Raw genomic sequence first — 25,188 nt, forward strand, 5'->3', positions numbered from 1 at the left:
AATTAGCCATACTAAGGGGGTTCGGATAGGTCCTAGCTTACCAATGTTAGAAGTGCGTACATATAATTTTCTTTTTCTGAGACTGCTAGAATTACAATTTTGAAAAAAAAATATGAGTTGCATGATGTACCTTTCTGATTGGTTTAACACAGGGATTTTTTAAAATCTTATGCATTTCCAAAATTGAAAATAGCACGCGACACAAACTTCCAACTTGGATTGTTAGGTTAGCTTCACTCGTAAATGCTAAGTCTACAAAGTGTAAGTCTGATTTAGTGATTATAAAAATTAATTACAATAATATCAATTCACTAATCCTTTCTCTTAATCAAACTAATACGTGAACAATACGAATCTAACCGACTAACCTAGGCTAAATCATTCTTACTATACTGGTAATAGGTACATTCCACACATGCATATTTACCTGTGGAAAGTTGTTCCAGGAATTTCTTTGAAAACCTGTTTCTGTAGCCATATGCAGCATATGTAGGCATCTTGAAATTAGTTCATTTATGAATTAAAACAACGATGCAACACCAGAGTCAATGTTTTGGTAGCATCATGTTGGCGACTGTCCACAAGAGCAGCTTCACCTCCAAGCTTTTCTTGTCTACTCTTTGTATTCTGTGCTCGTTGGCCTTTTCATCATTATATCAGCACCACTATAAGTCATGTCAGCTGACTGTGAAAATATTTTTTTTTTTATTATTTGTAAGTTTATCTTTTACGAATTATCTGTCTCATCTTGTTCTGGCCACAAATTTGAATAGCCTTTGCAGCGGAGAGGAGATTTTTATGTAAGGAAATTACTTTATCTTCAAACACTAATTTCCAATGATCTGAAAATTTGTGTAAAAGTGTTAAAATTGTTTTGCACAGTCACAGTCAGATAACGAGTAATTTGTAGTTTGGAAGATTTTAGATTGCTTATGTATAATAACATGAAATATGTGTGAGAGTTAACCTGGTCAATTTTGTGTTCAAGGTATTACGCTGTTCAGAGTGTGAATCCTCGGGTCCTAACCTTTGGCTGTGTCTCCATCGTGGGTGCTATAAAGTTGGCTGTGGAGAGGCTCACAATGACCATAGCACCTTGCATAATCGGGTGTGTACACTATTAACTTGTTGTGTAGAAGCCTAGATCATATATACTAACAGATAGCTCTTTTATATAGGCTTTAGGGTTTGCAGTCGAGGCCGGCTTGATGTAGTTCAATAATCGTCAACAGATGGCACAACGACCAACACCATCACGAGACACGAACTCTGAACCGGTCTGGTCGGTCTAAATCGATTATTTCCTGCTTACGAGATTATCTCGTATGTATTGTCGACAACTGATGACCATGGATAAATATTATTGGCCTATATGACCTCGGCAAGTTAGGAACGAGGGAGCTAAATATAGTTGTCACGTGGGCGAAGCTAAGAGATAAGATAAAGTACGCCTTTGTATTGAATAGAATGCAATACAATCTCTCGGCGCAAAGCCAATGTACCTATATAGAATATAGAATATGTAGACCATGCTATAAAGTTATCGGTCGGCTAAATTATGATTCGTTATCTCTTCTGTTTTTATATATTTGTCGTGAATATTATTTATATTATCAACTGAGTGTATAACATAATTTATTCGTTAATTGATATTTTACTAAGATAAATCCAAAGAATAATGGGAAATAAGGGACCAAACACTGAAAAATAAATAAAATAAGAGAATTTGACGTTCATAATTATAATGTTGTCGGAGTTTCGTTATACTTTACTTTGAATTATTTTAACTTGCACCACAAAAACGTATGAAAATTAATGTTAACATTACCTATTTAGTTATGATAGTAGTATATTGGAAAATTTGTGCATATAGCCTGATTACAATATATAAGTAATACTATCCTAACCTAAGCAATAGTAGTCTTGTTTATTTCATACATGTTCGTATAATTATACAAAAACAAGAATAATCTAGTTTGCAGCCTGTGATGTCTCGTTTACAGTATTATATAATATACATATTACGATATTTACTAGGTACTTTAACAATATATAGTTAATAATATAAAATATACAGGCCTAATCCATTACCAAGAAATACCCCTTCCCTCACATTTTCAATACTGTTTACCTCAAAAGGCCTTCAAATCTTAAAAACTATTAGACACTGGATTAAAATAGTCATGTTGATGTAGGCCTAAAACATTACATTTTTTTGTCACTACTCCTGATCCCATTTTAACAGTTTCAGGTTTTGTAATTTGTAACAATACTGATGGGTCATTCCATAGTGACACACATAACATTTTCGAAGTAACTATGATCTTCACAGGATATTTAATTAAATACTTAAGAGTTTATGAAAGAGACATCACTGTCTTTTAACGTAAGCATTCCAAAATATAAACAGAAAATCTTAATGAAAAGGAATAATTAATCGTGTAAAAAATATGAAATATTATATGGTGTGACGAACATTTTCTTGCCACTTAATTTATTACCAAAATGGAAAATGTTCATATTATTGTTCCAAATGACATAAATAGTTGTTTTCCAAAGAATTAAGACACTTGTGTAGTACATGTAACTGCTGACATACTTTAATCAAAATAACAGTGCCATTAACAAATAAAATATTACGAATTATATTGTGACACACGAACATTTCTGCCAAGTTGATTACTATTTTTTTCAGATGCATATCGAGATTTATACACAGTGCCTACAGTTCTTATTATACAAAGCAACACTTGATTACACTAAAATACACATTCAGATTTAAAATGTTCTTGGTTATTTACAACCATATGTGGTGATATCTCCTGTGTAATATCATGTGCTGAATATACCAATATAGGCTATCTATTTTTCCTCCCATTTGTAGTACTTTCCTTTCTTGAACATCACGGAAACTTTAAATTCACCACCACAAGCTTTTGTAGCTTCCTCTGCTTATCTGACGTCTTTTTTTTAAATTGAGTATTTAACGATGTTGTATCAACTACTAGGTTATTTAGCCTCGATGGGATTGGTGATAGTGAAATGATATTTGGCGAGATGAGGTTGAGGATTCGCCATAGATTACATGACATTCGCCTTACAATTGGGGAAAACCTCGGAAAAAACCTCAACCAGGTAACTTGCCCCAATCAGGATTTGAACCCGGCCCCACTCATTTCACGGTCAGATGTGCCTACCATTACTCCACAGCAGTGGACCGAACATGGGTTATGTACATTAATTCTTTTGACTTTCGGTTAGCTTTCTTAAGAATACGCATAAAGAAATGTAGTGTTTTCAGGCTATCCTAGTAATATTAGTGACTTATTTCAACCAGTTTGTTACTAAAATATATACAGTACCTAAGTGTTTACTTGTGGCACTGGTGATCCATTTAATTGGTATATGAGACGAATTTAATTTTGTGTTTTACAGAAGGATACATATTGATTTACTTTTGCTCACATTGATTTTAATTTTATTTGTTGTAGTCCAGTTTTCAATAACGTCAAGCTAGTTTTGCAAGGTGGTGATACAAGATTTATCACTAATTTTTTCTATATATTATACAGTCATCCACGAATAACCTTGCCTGAGAAGTGGCATTTCTATTCAAATCCTACAATAATTTTCAGTAAATATTTTGCACCGAGAAGCTATTATACATTTAATTTTACTTCTGAGACCAGTGAAATATATGCCAATTTTATTAGAAAGGTGCATGTATAATTATCCAATAGCATGATGTTATCTGCAACAAAAACTAAAGGGCATGAAAGAAAAGAAGAAAACATTAATGCTGTGGTTCTTAGAGTTCCATTAGAGTTACACGTTCATTGTCCACTGAAAGTTGTATTTCTCTATTGAAGTGTAAAAGAGAAACTCTCATAAATTATGTCAGAAACAAAGAGAAAGGCACCACCCAAATATGTGGGATAATTAATTTAATAATGTTATTACCGGGACTTGAAAAAAGCAATCATATGTAATGGGTGGGGAAAAAAATACTTTTTAATTGCGCTTCTATAGTTCGACAATGCAGACTATTCAGAGTTTTGCCTGACAGGTGAGCTACCATAAATTCCTTGAAGTCCTAGTTATTATTGAAGCCAAATGTGTGTCAATTGTCAAGAGTCCATTTTATTTATACTTGTTAAGACATCATTCATAGACTAGTTACCGCTTTCAGTTTTGATACTACATACATTGAAATTAATCTATTATTATTCGTCCTATTTATACATTTATATTGAATGATTCGGTCTACCTTCATAACACATCTCATCAACAATACTCGATAAAGTTGAATTAGCTTCCATGCTGCGTTGTATTTATTTTGTCATGTTCCTATAGCAGGAATATTAAATAGGAATTCCTTAAAACAGATTTATATTCACTCCTATGCCTTTATATAGAATACCAGTACATATACTGTATTTCTTAAGATTTGGTTACTTTATAAACAGTATGTTAGTGCAAGAACTCTTTTTTTCATATTTAATAATTCTGGCATGTGTCATTAAATATGCTTGAGACCTCTGTCTCTCTGAATTACTCTTTACTAACTGGAAACATATTCCAAATTTATATTTTAAAAAAGTATTAAAATATCCTCACAATTTAGAGCATAACAATTCCCGAAATAATCATCCTACATTAAATTATTAAGATAAAAATGATTCAATCTATGGCTTGTAACAATACCTTTATGGTCCTAATAAATTAAGAAATAATTTACATCCAACAGATTTATTTTAAAATGGCCTGCAGTTATTATTTTGAATTTTATTTTACCTTAATAAATTGAGTTAAGGTACAATAAAATTTCATCAAGTTTCAAACAAAGTAATTCCATCTTTCCAACAGGGGACAATAAATACTTAAAGTAATGCTAAACTCGAAAAACTTATTGATGCAACTTAATTTCATATTCTATACCACTAGCACCAAAAAAAAGTATCCTATTGTTCATACTGATTCAAGATGAATAATTTCTTAGTGTTTGTCCATTCCACTTTTTTTATTGTCCTTCCCATTTATATTTCTCTCATTTTTAGTAGGTACTTCACATGTAATATATGTTTTATTTTAATACATATAATGACCATGAAGATAAAATGGATTTGAGGGAGGTGGGGTATGATGATAGAGACTGGATTAATCTTGCACAGGATAGGGACCGATGGCGGGCTTATGTGAGGGCGGCAATGAACCTTCGGGTTCCTTAAAAGCCATTTGTAAGTAAGTAAGTAAGTAAGTAATGACCATGAAGATATTTGGATATGTCTTACAAAATTCTTGCTGAAGACCATTGTGGTAATATTCTGCCGCATCTGTAGTTTGTACATTTCGAAATTTTCGTGCTTCAGCCCAGAATTCAGGCGGGGGGAGGGGAGGTTGATGTGCCAATGTAGTTTTCCAGAATATAATAATATTCAAAACATTCTCTAATAGGAGGGGCCTCTGATATTAGCTCTGCAAAAAATCTGATACCGGTACTTCTGTTGCTGGTAAATAAGAAAGAACGAAATATAAAAATTTTTAACCACTTTCGAATTTCAGGTGCTTTGTGTCTCAGCTGCTGGTTTGATATACTGTTTGTTTCCTTTAATTTTCCAGAGCAAAAACTGTCCTAAGCGAAATTTACACTCTGTAATTTTAACACTGGGAACATTTATTTTGGCAGCATTGTGTGATGCTATTTCATAATATAACAAGAGCTTTGAAATGATTAACTGCTAACTACTTACCTGGGTGAAGCGGTTCCTGTGATTTCTGAAGTGAAAACCGTTCAATTTATAAGGAATTTTTTGTGGAGATGCAGTTGATTGTATATGCAAGGTGTAAAAGTGCCTAAACTAACTGACCCCAGTGCTGTCATGGAGGCCACATGAGGCCATATATCGTATGGAACCTACAATTTTTTTTTAATTAATCGTATGGGGAAATGAAAATTTTGTCTGTAAGGAGCCATACGGCATATGGTGCCTAAGTTTTGTACGTGGAGATCTATACAGATCTTAGATCATCTCTTCCTGTTCCTACTGTACCTATTTTGTTTGATGTTCATAAACAAAAATTATCCACCTCTTCAGCACTGAAATCCAGAATTATATAAAATAATGGTTGAAAAACAAGAAGTGCTGCAAATATACACTCCAAGATTCATCGAGACAAGTGTGCATCTATGGTGGTGCTACATGGTGTATTCTTTAAATCAAACTTGTACAATTAAATTGTAAAGCAAAACAATTTATTTACTTCTTCTTTAATATTAAAAAAAATAATTAAATGGCAATTGGAGAGATAGAGAGAGGAGAGTAAAATATATTTCAAGGGAGAAAACAAGGGGTGGGGTGTATGGCCAAGAAAAAAATTACCATGACAGCACTGACCAAACCTAACCTGTTTACAGACTCATGTATGCAAGGTGAATAAGCGGAGTATGAAGGAAACTACCTCAGCGCTAGTTTAACTCTTATAGATGAACTATATAAAGAATTTCAAGTGTCAATATTGTCTCAAAGGTTTCTGTGTAACAAACTTCATTTAGAAATGTCCATCTGCGATTATGTTAACTGCAGAAGAAGGAAGAAATATTGTCGTCATATGAAATTACTCAAATTTCCAATTAAGGACAAGGAAAGGCTACAAAAATTATTTTTGATTTCACCCTTATAAATTGAACTATTTTCACTTCAGAAATCACCGTAACTACCTCAGCACTAGTTTCAGTAATTTAAGGACCAGTATAAAGTAAATTTGATTAAAGCGAGAAAGAAATTCGTAAGGGAGGCGGTCAGGAGGGATTGAGGTTGTCTACTAATTCGTTACAAACAACTATTATAGGCTATTTCATTTGACTAACGATGATTTGTAGAGAGCAAAATAACTACAGTAGGGTAAAGAATCTAAATCAGTACGTTTATGAGAACGGATATAAAAGTGTCAGGAAAATAACAGAATTACCGTATATTGCAATTAACTCTGCATTGGCAGAGAAACCGCACAGGGTATCTTAAATCTGTTGAAAATGAGAAAATTGTGTAAAAAAAATGCATTCAGAGCGAATTTTCCAGCCTGATAATATCTCGCCCACGTTATGGACATAATTCAATACCGTAAGACTGATATGAAACGAATACTAGAACAATTTGTTAAACAAAGACGATGTTCAGTAGTTATTTAACAACATACAGAGCAAATAAAAACACAAACGCATATTCTAGCAATAGTTCAGATGAAAAGAAAATGATTAGTACGACCGCTTATTTGTAAAAAGAACACTGCCAGCTGTGTAGCCTACATGAAGCAATATATCAAGTCTACGTTATGAACACGTTGAATTTAATGTGGACGAGAAATGTACAGTTATTATTTATCTGCTTCAATATCGCATCATATAATACACCTGTAAAATGAAAACGTGTAGGGGGAGGGAGTTGTAATTCTTCCCCTTTCGGATAAATTTCAGAAGAGGGATACCTGCTTTTCCTTCATATTCAAAAATTGTAATCTTGGTCACACAAAATAAATTAGTGCCTTTTCGTGAGCATCATGATGTGCATTCAACAAACGCAGACAAATCTGCTCTTTTTAGTATTTTGTGATAGTTGTTGCTAGGGAGGTATTGTATACTGAAAATTAAAAACAATTAGTTATCGTACATCAAATGATGACAGATTTATATATTGAACGCAAACAACATTATATCAGCCATGTACCAAAATGTCATCTATGTGTGTTGATGAATTTGGGTAAAACAAGCTTCTGTATGCTACAATTTAGCGACACATCAAAGTCTTATTGTAACATAACCTCACTTTACAATGAGAAAGAAATTTGGAGGTGGCATCACGTAAAAAAGTCTTCCCACAGTCGTATTACTCTATGTACTTTTCAGGTACTCTGCCATCTAGTGTTTGTTATCGCAAGCTCATTTCTCGACACTAGCGACGCATAGCGTCTGTTATTTTCCAGTTGCGTCCAAATTTAACATAAGCTTGAGCGATCTGTTTTATATATGATCTAGGGTAGAAGTTAATGTTCTGGTTGTATTTTTAATGTTATACATGTATTGTAGTATTTTGATTATCAGGCTTCGATTATCTGGGACTTTTTCTTCAAACATACATAGTAATTATTTATAAGTAAATTTGTTTGTTATTAATATACATAAAAGAAATTGCTTCACAAAATGTTTTTTGTACACTAAGTTAGTCTTTCATATTTTTTAGGTACAAATGTTATATACAGTGTTCTGAGCTACAGAAATATTAGTGTTAGTACCTGTACAGTAGTGGCAAAAAAAAACCGGACCGACAGAATAATCAAAGTCCCCAAAATGGGCCACTGCGCATGCCATGGCCACATTCACAAGATAGTGAGTAATCTATTGAAATTGTTGTAGTTTCGACTGCTGACGTAGCCCATTTCGAAAGCCATTAGAAAATAAGCTGGTAAAATTCATGTTCTGGGAATAATAAGTTAATTAAGTAGTAAAATATCGCAGCAATCGAAAAGTATTGGGAATAAATTTGAATAAGGAACAAAAAAAAGTTTCCTTCCAAGGCAGGATTCGAACCACGAAAGTCTTAGTTACCAGTCTATCGTGCTCTGGAGTGAACAAGGCTCTGAAATCAGCCATAAGGGTCGGTCCGGTTTTTTGCCACTAATGTACATTATGCAGACTTTGTCAGTGAAAGGAAGATAGTGAGTGAGTAAATATGTGTGTGTGTGTTTTTTTTTTTTTAAATCTTTCTGCATGCTCTATTACTGAGTAATACTACATGTGATTAATACACTTACATAAATCTTTACAATTCAACTTTCTCAAGTAAACTACACATCTTCCACCAGTAAACTTTCACAGATAACATATTGTTGCTTATATTTTAACAATATTATTCTGTCATTGGAATAAGCTTATACATGTTTTTCCTTGTCTTGTATCCATGATAATTACGACTCAATTCTGATCATATTTTGTTATTTCAATCACAATTATCTATATTAACAGTACCAGCATAGTATTTACAATTATTTACAAAATCTCTATTCACACTCACATTGGTATTGGCATAAGCTATTTACATATTTACAATGCATCGAAGTCTGTTGTTGCGACAAACTGTGCGAACAATTTTCCATATTTATGAACTAGTTCTTTCTCGCTTGGGGGCCATGAGCCACCATTTTGTCTTAGACCAGTCTTTAGTTTATCTCTTTGCAGTCGTATTTTGTTGCAGTCATATATTTTGTGTTGTGTGGTTTTTTTCTTCTGCTCTGCAAGGACACTTCGGATTATCGATGATCTTGAATCTGTGAAGATAGGCCTGTTATCATTGCAGTCGACTCCGGTGTGAATGATAAACTTGACTTGCAGCCGTCCTCTCACGTTTGGGAAGTATGATCGGCAGACTGCTCCTTTTGTGCAGTTCGCCCGCTGATGTTGCCACTTCATTGCACTTTTTTCTTTTTCTTCACTGACTATTGTTTGTTTTGGTTTCTTTGAGTACATTATTTCTCCTTCCCAGTCTAGAGCTGCTTCCTTCGCCGGTTTGTCTGCCATTTCGTTTCCATGTATCCTCATGTGTACCTTGACCCAGCTGAGATGGACTGTCCATTGTTGGTTTTGAAGCTGATTTCTTATCCTCTATATTATTGGATAGTGCTTGAAATTGTTGTTAATTGAATTTATTGTTTTTTTATTTTCTGTGTAGGTAACAACTTTTCTTTCTGAAGGGTGAATTTCTTTCATGTCTTGCAATTTCTCTAGTGCTTTTAGAATGGCAAATTGTTTTGCTTGATTATTAGAACAATGGTGGTGTAGTTTATATTTTAGCCTATGTATTATGATTAGGGGGCGGATGTTGATGAAAAGTCATCTTATTTTTCACATTAGGACAATGCCTGTTAATATAGGAATCTTTTCTTTGTTAATATCAACGTAAGAAAATAATTTTTTATATTGCATTTTTTAACGTTTTTGAACTAATAGGTCATTTTTATATTTTTTCGGCATTTTTTGGTCATTTTTAATACTTTGAAGAACTTTTAGATCATTTGAAATGCATTTTACTTTCTTCTTTAACAATAGGTCTGTGAAATCATTTTCATATCAAATAGATCAGTAGTAATTATCTACTGAATAAGTGAATGAGAGTGAAGTTTGAGTTTTAGAGTTTGGAACAGACGGTGTCTTTAGAATTTATGTTTGGAAAGTGGGAAACTTTCACCATGTCCTGGACAGGACGTTGTGTCCTCAGCATGATTTGGAAGGGATGTCTGCTGTAGTAGACAGTATTTTTAACACAAAGATTGCAAGAATGCATGCTGCGCCCACAATCTGTTTTGTCATTCATACTCCCTCATTTGGAAGATCTGGTAACAAAAGTGAAGCATGGAAGAAGGAGAAGGAGACGGAGAATGAAAGCACTGACATGGACCACCCCTGATTGAAACACATTGTAAACCCTCATTAAAATGTATAGTTTTCCCTTAAAACCTTCATTTTGTTGCATGTTATTTTCTTTATCGTAGCCAAATTCCAGGAAGTTGCTTCTTCTCTCCGAGATTTGCAGGGTAGTCATTGAAACAAGGTGGCTAATTTTTAAGAAGTTTTGGTGCGAGTACGCTGAATAATATTTAAATGTCATTTTATTTTAATTTTGTCATTTTTCCATTAGTTTAAGGGCATTTTAATGATCATTTTAAGTAGATTTTTAGGTCATCAACATCTGCCTCCTAATGACATTATTCTTAATTATTATTGCTCCGGCTCCAACTTGCTCTTGAAACTTGTTACCATCAGTGTATACTTCTAGAGGATATATATTTGCTGTATTAACTTTACTTATTATCACTCTTTCTGCAGGATGTGGCCAGTGACTTATGTCTAGTGGTGCGTCGTCTATTTTGATGACATCTCTTTGTGAGTCATTTGGTAAATTTGCATCTTTTCTTCGATTTTGACTCCTATGCGACATATTCCAGCCAGCATACATGATGCTTTGTAGAAGAGTGTTCTATATGCTTTATCATTCTTATATACATCAGTCTCTGCACACTCTGGTATTTTTGCAGGTTCCTTTGCTTCTTTATTGCTTCAGCCCAGACAGGTGCTCCATTGTCAATAATGGTTCTACTGCTCCAATGTATTTTGTCTTAAGTGTCTCATGCCCCACTCCCCACTGCAGTCTTGCTGACCTTGCTAACAAATTTATTAATGCCAACGATTTCTCTGATACCTGTTCTATGTGTTTATTAAATGTGAAGATTTTTTTATCTAAATGGATTCCCAAGTACTTCCACTTGTTGCAGTCTCTTGTGGTTCAAAAAATCATTAACTGGCTACCACCAGTACTTTGGATTTCATGTCATTGAATTGCACTTCATTTCTTTCAGTCCAAGGTTCTATCTTCTTGATGTCTTCATTTGGTGTTTGTGTGTGTGTGTGTGTGTGTGTGTGCGCGTGTGCGTGTGCGTGTGCGTGTGCGTGTGTGTGTGTGTGTGTGTGTGTGTGCGTGCGCGCACGCGCAAATTCTTAAAATAAATATTATACATACCTTAATGTCAGACTTATTGGCTCTAAAAATTCCAATATGAATTGCAAAATCGTTACAATAGGCTAATCCAAACCAGAATCCCTCTCATAAATAATTCAATTAGTAGCCTACCTGTAGGAGACTAAGGGCCGCATTCATAAACGAGACTTCGGATGAAGACTTCCCAAAGTCGACTTTCGTAGTAAAGTTTAACTTTGTTAAAAGTCCTGTTCATAGACAATACTTCTGAAACTTTGGCTTTGGTAAGTCGAGATTTGACGATCTTGTTCTAATGTTGGCAATCAAAATCACTGCCTTCTAAACGATTTAAATTAATAGATAGTTGAAATAGAGTAGGCATTGCCACAATAAAATCCAACTTTTGAGTCACAAATCAACGAAATAATTGAACATTGGTACATGTTAAGCGATTGTTAACCGTTCCGGAATAATTATTCGAGGGCTTAGTGTGAAACTAACGTAAATACAAAAATTGACATTTTTAGGTCTTTATACCAATCGATAATAATTTGTTCTTCTACTTGGCCACAAAAAAAGTAACTCAGTTCGAGCAGTCTTGTATATAACACAATTCGTGCAACTACAAAACATGATGGTAGACTTCATATGAAATAATATTGCCTGTTAAGAATTTTGGGTGAATGTTACTTATGTCCCGCCCACTATAGGAGACATAGGCCAGTTTTACACTAATCCTAAACATTTAGTATAACTTGTTGCTTGTGTAGGCAGTCTTTTACATTAGATTTGCGAAAATTGGTTTATAGCGCAACATTGGCAGTGATAAAAGTGTGAAATATTCGGGTGAAACGAGCGTTGGGCGACTTCCGCCGATTTTGGAATAGACACCGACGTACTTGAACTGCCAACATAGAAATAAAAAAATCACACTCAATCGCTTTCACCTTCATCTTGACGGGATAATAAAAGCCTAAACTAACCTAACCTAAGTGCATCGGTATCTATTCCAAAATCGGCGGAAGTTGCTCAACGCTCGTTTAACCAATATTCGTTCAGTGGGCAGTGGATACTCTACATTGATCGAATTTTGTTGTGAATAAAACATTGATTGTAGTTACATTAGTTTCACATTAAGCCCTCAGATTATTTCACTGTAAAATAATTTTATTCTGAAGATATAGAAGATAAGAAGATGCCACCAATGGCAGACTATGAAAGAGACATATTATCCTGCTGTTTTGGCATAGTTATTTCCTGCATGTCTGCAGAAACTACTTAAAAATTATTTGAAATCAATATGCAGAAAACATTATTATGACGACCACAGGATTATAAATTAACTGCATATCTAACTGTATAACCTATCCTTTATAGAATTAAATAGTCAAAATCAATATTAAGGTATTGATCTTTACCGGTACCTGTAGCATAAAATCGCGATGAAATAAATTGTATTATTTATTGGTGGAACAGATAATCCTTTTTGATTATTCACCAATGAAAGTTGAAACATGACGAAGGTATTTAATACTGTCTGTTTATCAAATCTCTACCTTGATTTGAATTTATAATGTATAATAATACACTAAGGAACACGAGAAGCTTTAATAATCTCCTGGATGCCCTCAATATTCTCGGCAAATTCAACAATTTTCCAAATATCAGCCATCTTCCTTATGTCCACGAACGAAAGTCAAAGTCTAGATTTTTGGCGACTTCGAAGTAAAGTCACCATTGAAGTTTACTTTCGTCAAAGTGTCGACTGTGAATAGGAAAATGGTGACTTTGTACTTTCCAAAGTCAACTTTGGTCCATTGGTGTACAGTGATTTTTTTTTTTTTAATTCCTCTGCTGCAAGGAAATTAAACCAGAAGATACAATAAAATTATGTAAAGTTTTATTAGACAGTGAATGATGATTTGATCAATTATTTTATGACTCATGCTGTTGCAGACTTGTCACAATCACTACATTCAACTCAATTTGTCTACAAACCGTCTGTGGTGCTACCAGTGTGAGAGTGAAGTGTTCCTGGAGAATGGATTGGGTCACAGTCGGTCCAACAGCTCAGTCATGAGTCCTGTGTCCACATTGTACAGCCCTCAGACTATGGGGGCGGGAGGAGAGTCCGGAGACAGCAGTGACAGTGAAGACAGTCGTGATGACAATGGAAAACCAAGAGGTGAGATTTCGATACACAATTTGTGTGATGAAGTATTTTGTCCTTTTAAGTAATACTAATTTGTGGCTCCACTTCTTCTTGTCTTCTTTCTTCTCGCACCATAGAATCCAGGAGGGAATCATAGTAATATAATTAATAATTATGTAATGAAGTAAAATTCTTTTAACATAGGGTATTACTCAAATTCTGGAAAAGAACATATAATTAAAACATAGTGTTTGTGAGCAACATTTATTCTGAATAGACTGGGGAGTGACTTCAGGAATGAGACTCCACCTAAAATATGGTTGCGAGCTTTCTTTCATATCGAGTCTATAATTTTCACCAGTTTATCTTTGGATGTGTGATAAGAATTACAATTCTAAAATCCACGTTATGTAACGAAGTTCTGCTAAATTCCATAAGTTCATACTGATAAAACAAATTAAAGTAAAACCTCATTCATTCTTTGCCTATGGAGTTCGTCTCTACTCCCACACTCTTTCTTACTGTATACAACTGTGAAATTTATACAGAGTGTCTCAGGAGAAATGTAAATACTTCAGGATAATGTAGTCTGGGCTAACCTACATCGATTTAACCTGCTATACCTGTGACTGAAGCCTAATGGTTGGTGAGAAATTAAGGGGAGAAAACCTCTTGCAGTTCTGTATACTATACTTGATGTGTTATGCCAGATCTTTTGCACATGGCAGTATCTGAACACCGCAAAGTCAGCGCAACACACACACACACACACACACACACACAACTTAATACACGTTCACTTGACATTTAATTTGTGTATTTCTATAGTCACTACTCAGATATGTTTTTTGTTTATGCATTTTATGATGGCAATGCATTGGCTACTGTTAAAGAATACAAACAACGTTTTTCCAATTGGAGAGTTTCATCTACCTGTGTTTTTTTCCCGTGTTTACCAGTTGTTATCCGAATTTGGCAAGCTACCAAGTGTTTAATTGAGGTTGGAAAGAGAACCAGTACCGGTACCTAATATGAATTTACAGTGTGTGGAATCCATAAGAAAGGCAACCTTAATAATTTGTCTTATATAATTATTTTACTTTCTTACTGACTTTGTACATAATTATGAAATAAACTTATTAGAACAACACAAGATGCAGCATTTTCAATAATGGAAGAACACGAGACATGGACAATGGAGGGACTCTCCTGGTAAGGGATAGCTCAACACTGGAACCACCTCCTAAAGACAACACGAACACATAAAGACAACGAACAGAATGTTCGGGGTAGATGGAAAGTAAATTCCAATCTGGCATTCATCCTTGCGAGTGGGAAAAATCCCAGAAAAAAAAAAATTCAGATTGGCTGACCTCTGGATTGAACATGGATCTCCTGCCCAAAACTTAGGAAATTTTGCTATATGGAAAAAGCTTAGTTTATTTTCAATTTCACATTCCATTTCTGAAGCCTTGTGTACATGGCTAATTTTTCAATGGCCGTGCTTACATGTATCACTATTTGTAAAACTCCTGTTATACCAGTGAAGACACCAAGAACAATCAACATGCTTCCAAGAGCATAAAATCGTAGGGTTGAAAATACACAGAATAATTACTGTGAACAAATTAGTTTCTTGAATTTAGTAAAATATTAATAATTAACAGAAAACAGTATGAAAGAATGTCGAATAACGTAATATTATGTATGATTTGAGGCCATATCACTTCATTCCCTGAAGAAGATGGCAGAGCTAGCTGTTGAAAGCTTGGAAGCAAATCTCCAACTCACCTGGCTGAGAACCCGAGAAGAGTTATTCTACGTAATATTTAACACAAGAAATACTGAAATCAGAAGTAAACACTGAAATAATGAAACAATTGTCTTTAGAGACAATTAATATTAGGTACCCTCCACAAAATTGGCTTCATTTATACACCGATGGATCCTTGATCTCCAGGGAACAAGGTGCAGGTGCAGGTGTTACGTGCTGTCTCTTCTCACTTTATAGATCTCTTGGATATGGAACAACAAGTTTTGATGGAGAAATCACTGCAATAAGTGAAAGTCTCAGGAATCTTCTCTGCCACATCAATAAATTTAAAAATGCAGTTATATTGTCAGACTCCAAAGCAGCTATTCTATCAATAGTCTCTGGACACATACCTTCGTCTCAAATAGCAGAAATAAATAAAATGCTATCTCAACTAATAACACTCAATAAAAGAATTGTATTGCAATGGATACCATCCCATTGTGGAATCCTGGGAAATGAGAATGCGGATGCTTTAGCAAAGAAGGGCAGCACTGCTACTTACAGACCTGTTACTAAATCTACGTATTACTCTGTGAAAAGGTTTATTAAATCTACATACTTAGACTTCAACAAACAAAATTTGATAACACAATCTCAAGGGAAAAAATGGAGCTCTCTGTATCATAATCCACAGTTAATTCCCGATTTACCACGCAAATCGTCTGTAGCTGCATTTAGGTTGGCAACAGGCCATGACTGTTTGGCCAAGCATCTGCATAGAATTGGAATATATCAGTCTCCTAACTGTCCATTGTGCAACTCAAATCAAGAAATGGATTCAGAACATCTCAAAATCTATGCATCAGTGGCTAACCATGACAATATCTTTGAAAAATATTGGAGTGCAAGAGGTCAAATGACTTTATTGTCAAATGCCTGGCATTAGAAAACAACAACAACGTAATATTATGGCATGAGAATTTACCTCTCTGTCTTACGACGAATTTCTTCATGAATAAGACGAAAAAGTAATAATAATGAAGATTTTGCCAAGCGAAATGGCTTAAACACTCTTGATGGTCCAAACTTTCGTAATAATGATCTAGGCCTATTTAGTCTTAATACATGTACCTCAAACTGTTCATCATCACTTTTAAAGAGAACTACACAATTTCTTTCTGCTGTTTTGTTCAGTTGACGAGAACATACAACAATTAAAATATCATCTGGTTAAGACTTCACCAGAAGATATGCTATGATAAAGATGACTCTCAGTTAAGCAGTATTTTACTGGGACATGGCTTCTAACCCGATATTGTAAAATCAAACTGTTGGTATAGTTCCAGTAAAAGTAACCATAGACTTCTTACTGATAATCGTAAAATTGGGTGTAACAATACTAATGCGAGTCACTGAATGATAAGTATGGCATCTGGAAGGATGGGAACGTTGCTTGTTTGTTTGTGAACTATATCAAGTAAAAATATGAACTTTTAGTGCATATAAATCTGGACCCTAGTCATAAGTACTTAAAACAAGAATGTCAGAGTTACAGCATCCTTAAAAATATTTTACCAGAAATACAGAAGGCTGTAATATTCCAAGCATTTCCATTACAAGGAAGTTTTACAATTGTGGACAATATATAAATATGTTGGCACAGGGAGCATGCCAAAAAAATCAGCAAAGTTGAGAACAAAATTCAAATGCTAAAATAATAATGAAAGCAGCAATAAGTGACAGTGTCAAACATAATTTTTCTGAAATTGTCATATATCCATCAGATTGTCAAAATATGTTTTAACCTTGTCGTAATTCTTTCACATGCTTCTGCTTCATGTAATGAAGTAAAAACTGAATTCAGCATGTCAATAAACTACACAAACAGACTCAATCTGAATCATATAACTGTATGGTTTGTTATACTTACTTACTTACAAGTAGCTTTTAAGGAACACAGAGGTTCATTGCTGCCCTCATATAAGCCTGCCATCAGTTCCTATCCTGAGCAAGATTAATCCAGTCCTACCATCATATCCCACCTCCCTCAAATCTATTTTAATATTATCCTCCCATCTACACCTTGGCCTCCTCAAAGGTCTTTTCCCCTCAGGTCTTCCAACTAACAGTCTATATACGTTCCTAGATTCACCCATACATGTTACATGCCCTGCCCATCTTAAACGTCTGGATTTAATGTTCATAATTATGTTAGGTGAAGAATACAGTGTGTGTAGTTCTGCGTTGTGTAACTTTCTCCATTGTCCTGTAATTTTATCCCTCTTAGCTCCGAATATTTTTCTAAGTACCCTATTCTCGAACACCTTTAACTTCTGTTCCTCTCTCAAAGTGCGAGTCCAAGTTTCACAACCATATAGAACAACCGGTAGTAAAACTGTTTCATAAATTCTAACTTTCAGAATTTTTTGGAGCAGTCTGGATGATAAAAGCTTCTCAACCGAATAATAACAGGCATTTTCCATATTTATTCTGCATTTAATTTCCTCTCGAGTTCATTTATATTTGTTACTATTGCTCCAAGGTACCTGAATTTTTTCACTTTTAAAAGACTAAATTTCCTATTTTTATATTTCCATTTCGTACTGTTTTCGTCACGAGACATAATTATATACTCCCCCCCCCCCCCCCCCCCGGGATTTACTTCAAACCTATCTCCTTACTTGCTTCAAGTAAAATTTCCGCGTTTTCCCTAATCGTTTGTGGACTTTCTCCTAGCATAGTCACGTCATCTGCATAAACAAGCAGCTGATGTAACCTGTTCAATTCCAAACCCTCTCTGTTTTCTTGGACTTTCCTAATGCATATTCTAGAGCAAAGTTAAAGAGTAAAGATGGTAGTGCATATCTTGCTTTAGCCCGCAGTGAATTTGAAAAGCATCAGACTCTACTGTAAGTTTCACTGAGACACATTTTAATTAATTGAATTAGTTTCTTGGTAATACCAAATTCAATAGGAATATTATATAAAACTTTTCTCTTAACCGAGTCATATGCCTTTTTGAAATCTATGAATAACTGATGTACTCTACCCTTATACTCCCATTTTTTCTCCAATATCTGTCCAATACAAAAAATGTTATCAGTAGTACATCTATTACGCCTAAAACCACATTGATGATTTCTAATAATTTCATCTACATAAGGAGTTAATCTTCTCAAAAGAATATTGGACAAAATAAAAGTGGTATTCCTCGAAAGTTACTACAGTTAGTCTTTCTCCTCTTCTTAAAGATAGGTACAATTATGGACTCCTTCCATTGGTCGGGTGCAATTTACTTTTTTCAAATTTAAAAATGTCCACCCTCTTGTATTAATTCTGCTGGAATTTGATGGATTCCTGAAGACTTGTATTTTTTTTATTTTCTTTATTGTTCCTCATTCATTATTTTTGAACTGCAGTTTATTCATTTTCAGGTTTGACAGGCTTGCAGAACATTGGCAACACTTGTTACATGAACTCGGCACTGCAGGCCTTATCCAACACTCCCCCACTGACACAGTTTTTCTTGGACTGTGGTACTGCTTTGGTTGCTGCCAATCGCAGTGGTGATAAGAAACCAGGACTGTCCAGGAGTTACCACAGACTAGTGCAAGAGATGTGGCATCGCAAGCGACCTGGTTATGTTGTTCCTTCAGGCATCCTTTATGGTATTCGTAGTGTAAGTTTGTGTGAAAAGTTTCTTTATCAGAATTTTTGTACATTGTACTCATGTTCGATATTTTTCTATTTACTCGTACTAAACTCGGTTTTTCAAAGTGGTATGAATTTTAAAAGATGAGTGGTTTATAATGAGATTTTAAATAATTACATATTTCTCTCTTATCAAATAACAATCACTGCTGTAAAATCAAATTATTGAAGGAGAAGTTGTAATTGTGTCTCCGGACATCTTTCAATGCCAGACAGTGGGAGTCAGAGCTATTTGTCTCCCAGTCCTTTTAAGAAAGTGTTGCTCAGAATTTTTTACTTTCCTATTCTTAGCAGTATTCTGTACGTCACGTGATATTTTGATATTAATGTTCTGTGCTGGTATAACTTAGGTCAGTGATTCTCAATAGGTGTGCCGTGGCACACTACTTTGCCACGAGATTAGCTAGGTGTGCCGCGAAACTTCTGAGACTTTATTGTAAAAGTGATTAAAATAATTTCATTTAATATTTATTTTTGCTTCTTACACAAAAGTTTAATTCGTGATGGAACTGAAAAACAAAAACACATGTATTTCTTGTTCAACTGAGAGAAGTCTCTCATGCTTCTTGTTTTATTTTGTCTTAAGCCCAGCCCATTTTGTTCCAAAATGCTGGATATCGAATTACAATACATCTGCCCTGGATTACGTTGAGGGTAATTCAGTACATGAAAGGAACTGTTCAGTAATCGAATCCTTATGAACAAATCTGATGTAACTCAGTAATTGACATTTCACACTTATATCAGTAGATTAGTTGAGATGTAGTGGAAATACTCAACTGTTGCTTTGGTTTTCACGTACATGGTACTGGATATCTGAAGACATGTCATCAGTTCGCTGGAAAATAGTATCGTTTAACAATGGAACCATGGATATTCCCTCGGTGCCGTCACCTGACCTCACTATTTCCTTGCAGACAGGTAAAATTAGTGTGGGGCTGCATTTTTTCGCTACTATTTCGACAACTTTATAACTGCCCAAATGCGCTTCTTTAGAAATAGTTTTTCTCTGTTTCGTAGCTTTTGCTTGCTTTTCTTCCAATGACAACAATCGACTAAAATAGTTCTTATCTTTCCCAGATAAGTTACTGTGTTTGGTATACAAAAATCAATTCTCAATTTACTATGGGCCGTGAATTCGTTACTTAGTTTTTCTCCATACATGACGCATTCTAGTGCAGGATGGTTTTCAGGTCCACTGAACGTAAATCCAAAGTTTAAATACCTGTAACTATCTTGGTTGTTATGGACTGTTCCAGTAGGTTCTACACCCTCTGTGCTGCTTTCACGACAATTACACTTGGAATTGGTTCGTTCTCACTTTTGTTACTGTTAAATTATTGTCACCGACTCATCTTCAACTTTTTTCTCCTTTTAATCAAAAACTTATCCATACTGAAGTTAGATTGACATAATAACACAAATAACACGCGTGAAACTAAAAATCAACCTCAAAATATGCCAGAATATGGACAAAATGGCCTTAAGACTGCAAGTCTATAAACATCTGACTGGTGAAAGAAAGCTGTGAGCACACTAGACCGAGGCTCTTGCATTGTTGCCAACTCATACATTAGTCCCCTCTTGCATTGTTGCCAACTCGTACGTTAATGTGTCGTGGGAACTCACTACATAGGACAGTGTGCCATGAACAAAAAAATGTTGAGAACCACTGACTTTGATGGTAATGATAACACAATCACAAGGGAAAAAATGGAACTCTCTGCATCATAATCCACAGTTAATTCCCGATTTACCACGAAAATCGTCTGCAGCTGCATTTAGATTGGCAACAGGCCATGATTGTTTGGCCAAACACCTGCATGGAATTGGAATATATCAGTCCCCTAACTGCCTATTGTGCAACTCAAACCAAGAAATGGATTCGGAACACCTCAAAATCTGTGCTTCAATGGCTGACCATGATAATATCTTTGAAAAATATTGGAATGCAAGAGGTCAAATGACTTTATTGTCAAATGCTTGGCATTAGAAAACAACAACAATAACAACAACTTTGATGGTAATCACAGTTGAATAGTATAAATATTTTTTCGTTTTGTAAAACTATACCTTTTTTTTTTTGCCAGTTTATTGTACATTTATATGTTAAAAATACTGTAGTCGTGACCAAAAGCATCTGCTCCAATTTTGAATAAATCCTGATTTACTACATGGCCAATATGCATTTCAGATAACAGTTTTACCAAAATTTATCAAGAAAGTTTCAGCATACGAGGTTTTCTTTTTACTTTTCTGGTTATTCAAAGAATCTGTTTTGTTAAACCTGTCCACTAAATTTAATATTGTGTATCTACACGAAACTGGGCTGTAGGAAATTTACGTATGTATCTTTTGGACATGTATACATGTTCACATAGTAGATATGTAATCATTGCACAGCCACCTCACAACTGGCTTGCACATGCTTATGGAAACCAAGCTGCATACGTGTTTACCTGCTGACAGAGTAAGATAGCTTGCAATGACAACTACATATGCAATGATCTGCTTGTCACCTGACATACACTATATCAAAATGTGCTGTGACGCACTGTATTTCATGTGAATTCCCTCACAAATTTACTGAGATACTGAATGTGAACAAAAGCCATCTACAAGTTAGGAGATGATATGCTTGAAACCTCTTTTTCAATATTAGGAATGTAGAAAGTGTATTTTCATTAAAGTTTTGAAATAGATTTTTGTACATCATCACAGTATTCTTGTTTCTCAATTAATAACGAAGTAAGTAAAGGTAAAAAATAAAATGTTAATAAACGTGAATTATGTTTCCATTAAAAGCATTAAACATTTTTACCAATTTCTATGAAATTTTATTGAACTACTTACAACACAAAAAGAACTTTGTGGAGAGAAGGAAAAAATTGAGCATTACTCCACCAAAATACAAAATGAAGTCTGTAAACCGTAAATAAAAAGTTGTCTTCACATCATATTCTGCTAATTATCTCAGAATTTGGTAGAGTGAATATGAGTGCTTCTGATTTTGCATGCTTTTATCAATTTTTTATGTTCAGTCATGAATGTTATTAGCGAGTATTTGTTACTGTGTTTTTTTGTCTAGGTTCATCCAATGTTCCGTGGCTATCAGCAACACGATACACAGGAATTCTTGCGTTGCTTCATGGATCAGCTGCATGAAGAGCTCAAGGAACCTTTAACAGAATCTGCAGTCTCAAATGTATCAGGTGGAGCAGGAGGTCCAGACAAGAATTCTCAGAGTGCTGGAGGCAAGTCATTAGGGTCTGGCTCACTAGAGGAGATATCTGATGAAGATGATGACCAGGACGATGGAGAAGAAGGTAATGGAGGTGGAGGAGGGGTTTCCAGCCAATCAGAAGGTGAATATGAGACCTGTGACTCTGGTGTCAGTGAACGGAGTTCACTCAGTGATGAAGGGGAGCGAGGTGGTAGCAGTGGGAGCAGGAGTGCGAGCAAGCGCAAGTAAGTACAAGCGTGTTATTGTTAATTATGTATAAGTATATTGTCATTGCCATTGTCATCATCATTATAATAATAGGTATTATTTTTAATAGTCTCATGCTGTGACGTCATGGTCTAAGGACTTGCATTATGGAATGATAGCTGGTTTGAGTCCACATGGGGGAAGAAATTTTCTCGTGAAATTTCGGCCAGTGTATGGGATCAGTGCCCACCCAGTATTATGATGCACTTGGGGAGCTACGATAGGTACCGAAAATCAGGTTTTGAAAACTAGCTATAACAACTGGGAGGATCATCGTGCTAACCACACAATACCTCCATACTGGTTGGATGATCGTTCACCTCTGCTTCGGCATGTGGACGTGAGGGCAGCAGTTGGCTGGTTGGTCTTGGCCCTTCATGGGCTGTAGCACCACGGATTTACGAATTATTTTTAATAATAATGATAATAATTTAACACAAGAAAGTCTTATCATACATATTCCGAAATAATTTAGTATTTATTTATTAAAGAATTACCTCATTGCTGAGATTTTCCGCGAACAAAAACTTGTCAATCTTCATTAAACTTTGGTATTCACTTAACTTTAACCCTTGCTTTTTCCGTTTTTAATAAATTGTGCTTGGCCCACTATGGCTCTGAACCCTTCATATTTATACTGAGACTCCTTGCCGTCCATTATACATCTTTAAAGTAATGTTCCCTTAATGTTGACACATGCGTAATAAAGGAGTTGTAAAAAAGATAGTAAGTCCTTGACATAAGTCTGCTATTCTCTGTTTTTGGATTTACCAGGTGCCCTGTTGTGTTCCAGCTTTCAGCATCAAGACTTACAGTGAATTTGCAGAGAAAAGTATAAGTAATTCTATATATTATAATTTTATTTTTCATATTTAAGTTTATTCTGTTATACAAAATCATTAAGAGAGGATCCGATTCGATTTTGAACTGGAGTGGTATTATGTGTTTATTTCAAATAGAAAAAAAAAAAAATCCATTAATTTTTTTCATGCACATTTCCAGGTAAACTGACCAATGGATATTGTGTATAAATAAAATGCGACCAGTTTTTGAGAAATCACTGTACACAGACAGAGTGCATGCCCAAAACTACTTTTCACTGTAGGGATGCTAAAAGACGTGTATTTCCGCAAAAAGCTCGAAATTTATTTTTTTTTTACAGCATTACAATACTTTCTCTAATGTGGAAGTAAGATGTTCACTGGCCCAGAGTGAAAGTCAGGTGACACATTCTGGATTTATAAACAAATCCACATTGTAAAATACTAAGTAAATAATAAAGTCGTTAATACTGAATTCTAGTATTAAGCAAATAAAATATATTAAGTGAACTGTCGTTATAGGTTGTCACGGTCACCATCCCCTCCACCAGAGAGGTTAAGATCAAAGCTAACTGCATCTAGCGCAAAGAACACTCACTTGAATTCTGGCAGTGTGTCCTCATCACAGATTATCACTACTGTTGGTACTCCAATCGGGGGACCGAACTCAACAGCTCCTAGCTCAGTCTCTGCTCCTGGATCCCCTCAGAGATCATTGTTAAGGGGAAAGAAGGCTCCAGTCAAACATCGTTCCATCATATCAGATGTGTTCGATGGAAAGCTGTTGAGCTCAGTACAGTGCCTTACATGTGACAGGGTAAGCCATTTTCTTCTCATTAATATTAGTTTAATTTTAGTTAATGGTTAACTTGTAATGATGGTATTCTGGTTATCAGTGTTTGTCTACATTACTTAATTTGCTAATATTATAGGAAACCTTGTGAAAATATCCATAGTGTTTAGTTTGTAATAGGGATGATAGAAGAGTGTAAAGGTGCTTAAATAAAATCTGCCTAGAAAGTAGTTGGGACCAAAAATTCGAATTTCGATTTTTGAGGAGTTTGAAAAATCCCCATTTACGAAATAGCAGGTATACAAAGTTGTTAAATCTAATTAATAACACTAATTTAATTTACCAATATGTTATAATAATAATAATAATAATAATAATAATAATAATTTAATTTAGAAAAAAAATTCTTTCAGTCTTTCAACTACGTGCAGCATTGTTCTTGGAAATAATTTAATTAATTTATTTCAGTTTATTTCTGTAGTTTATCTTCCAAATTGTTGTCTGAACATTCCTCATTCACCTTTCTATTTCCTATGCTTATTGTATGGTTTGTGTTTTTGTGATACTGCAATCTCTCAGATATGGAGACAACATAGACAAAGAAATACTAGGGTTGTTTGAGAAGTTTTCGGAATTACCATCAGAGGTCACCACTAGCGCCACCTGGTTCTCACGTAATGATTAGTCGTTCTTCATGAGTAAACTCATGGCGCATCAGTGCCCTGGGTAGAGAGTTGTGGTGCGGATGCCTGTGTATTATTGTTCCCATGTAATGATTTGTGAAGATGGAAAAAAAACCGTGATTCAAGCAGTGATAAAGTACTTCGTAAAGAAAGATATGAAAGCAAATGAAATTCATGCTGATTTTCAAAACACACTGGGGGACTCTGCTCCATATTCAGTTGTTGCCAAGTAGACCAACGAGTTTAAATTTGGTTGG

At 34.9% G+C, this 25,188-nt stretch overlaps 1 protein-coding gene across 5 annotated transcripts in view; it reads left to right on the forward strand.

The window, feature by feature from the left end:
• Usp20-33 (Ubiquitin specific protease 20/33) overlaps window positions 1-25,188 on the forward strand; it is a 77,600-nt gene that overhangs the window by 4,263 nt on the left and 48,149 nt on the right. For all 5 annotated transcript variants that reach the window (XR_011331226.1, XR_011331225.1, XM_069820581.1 and 2 more), the window contains exons 3-7: window positions 989-1,108; window positions 13,482-13,710; window positions 18,868-19,112; window positions 22,233-22,612; window positions 23,978-24,272. Coding sequence is in view for 3 of the 5 variants with exons in the window: in XM_069820581.1 (XP_069676682.1) it covers window positions 989-1,108; window positions 13,482-13,710; window positions 18,868-19,112; window positions 22,233-22,612; window positions 23,978-24,272 (1,269 nt within the window). In the remaining 2 variants the exon portion in view is untranslated. The remainder of the gene's footprint in view (window positions 1-988; window positions 1,109-13,481; window positions 13,711-18,867; window positions 19,113-22,232; window positions 22,613-23,977; window positions 24,273-25,188) is intronic.

This window comes from Periplaneta americana, chromosome 3, assembly GCF_040183065.1.
Source record: "Periplaneta americana isolate PAMFEO1 chromosome 3, P.americana_PAMFEO1_priV1, whole genome shotgun sequence".
NCBI lineage: Eukaryota > Metazoa > Arthropoda > Insecta > Blattodea > Blattidae > Periplaneta > Periplaneta americana.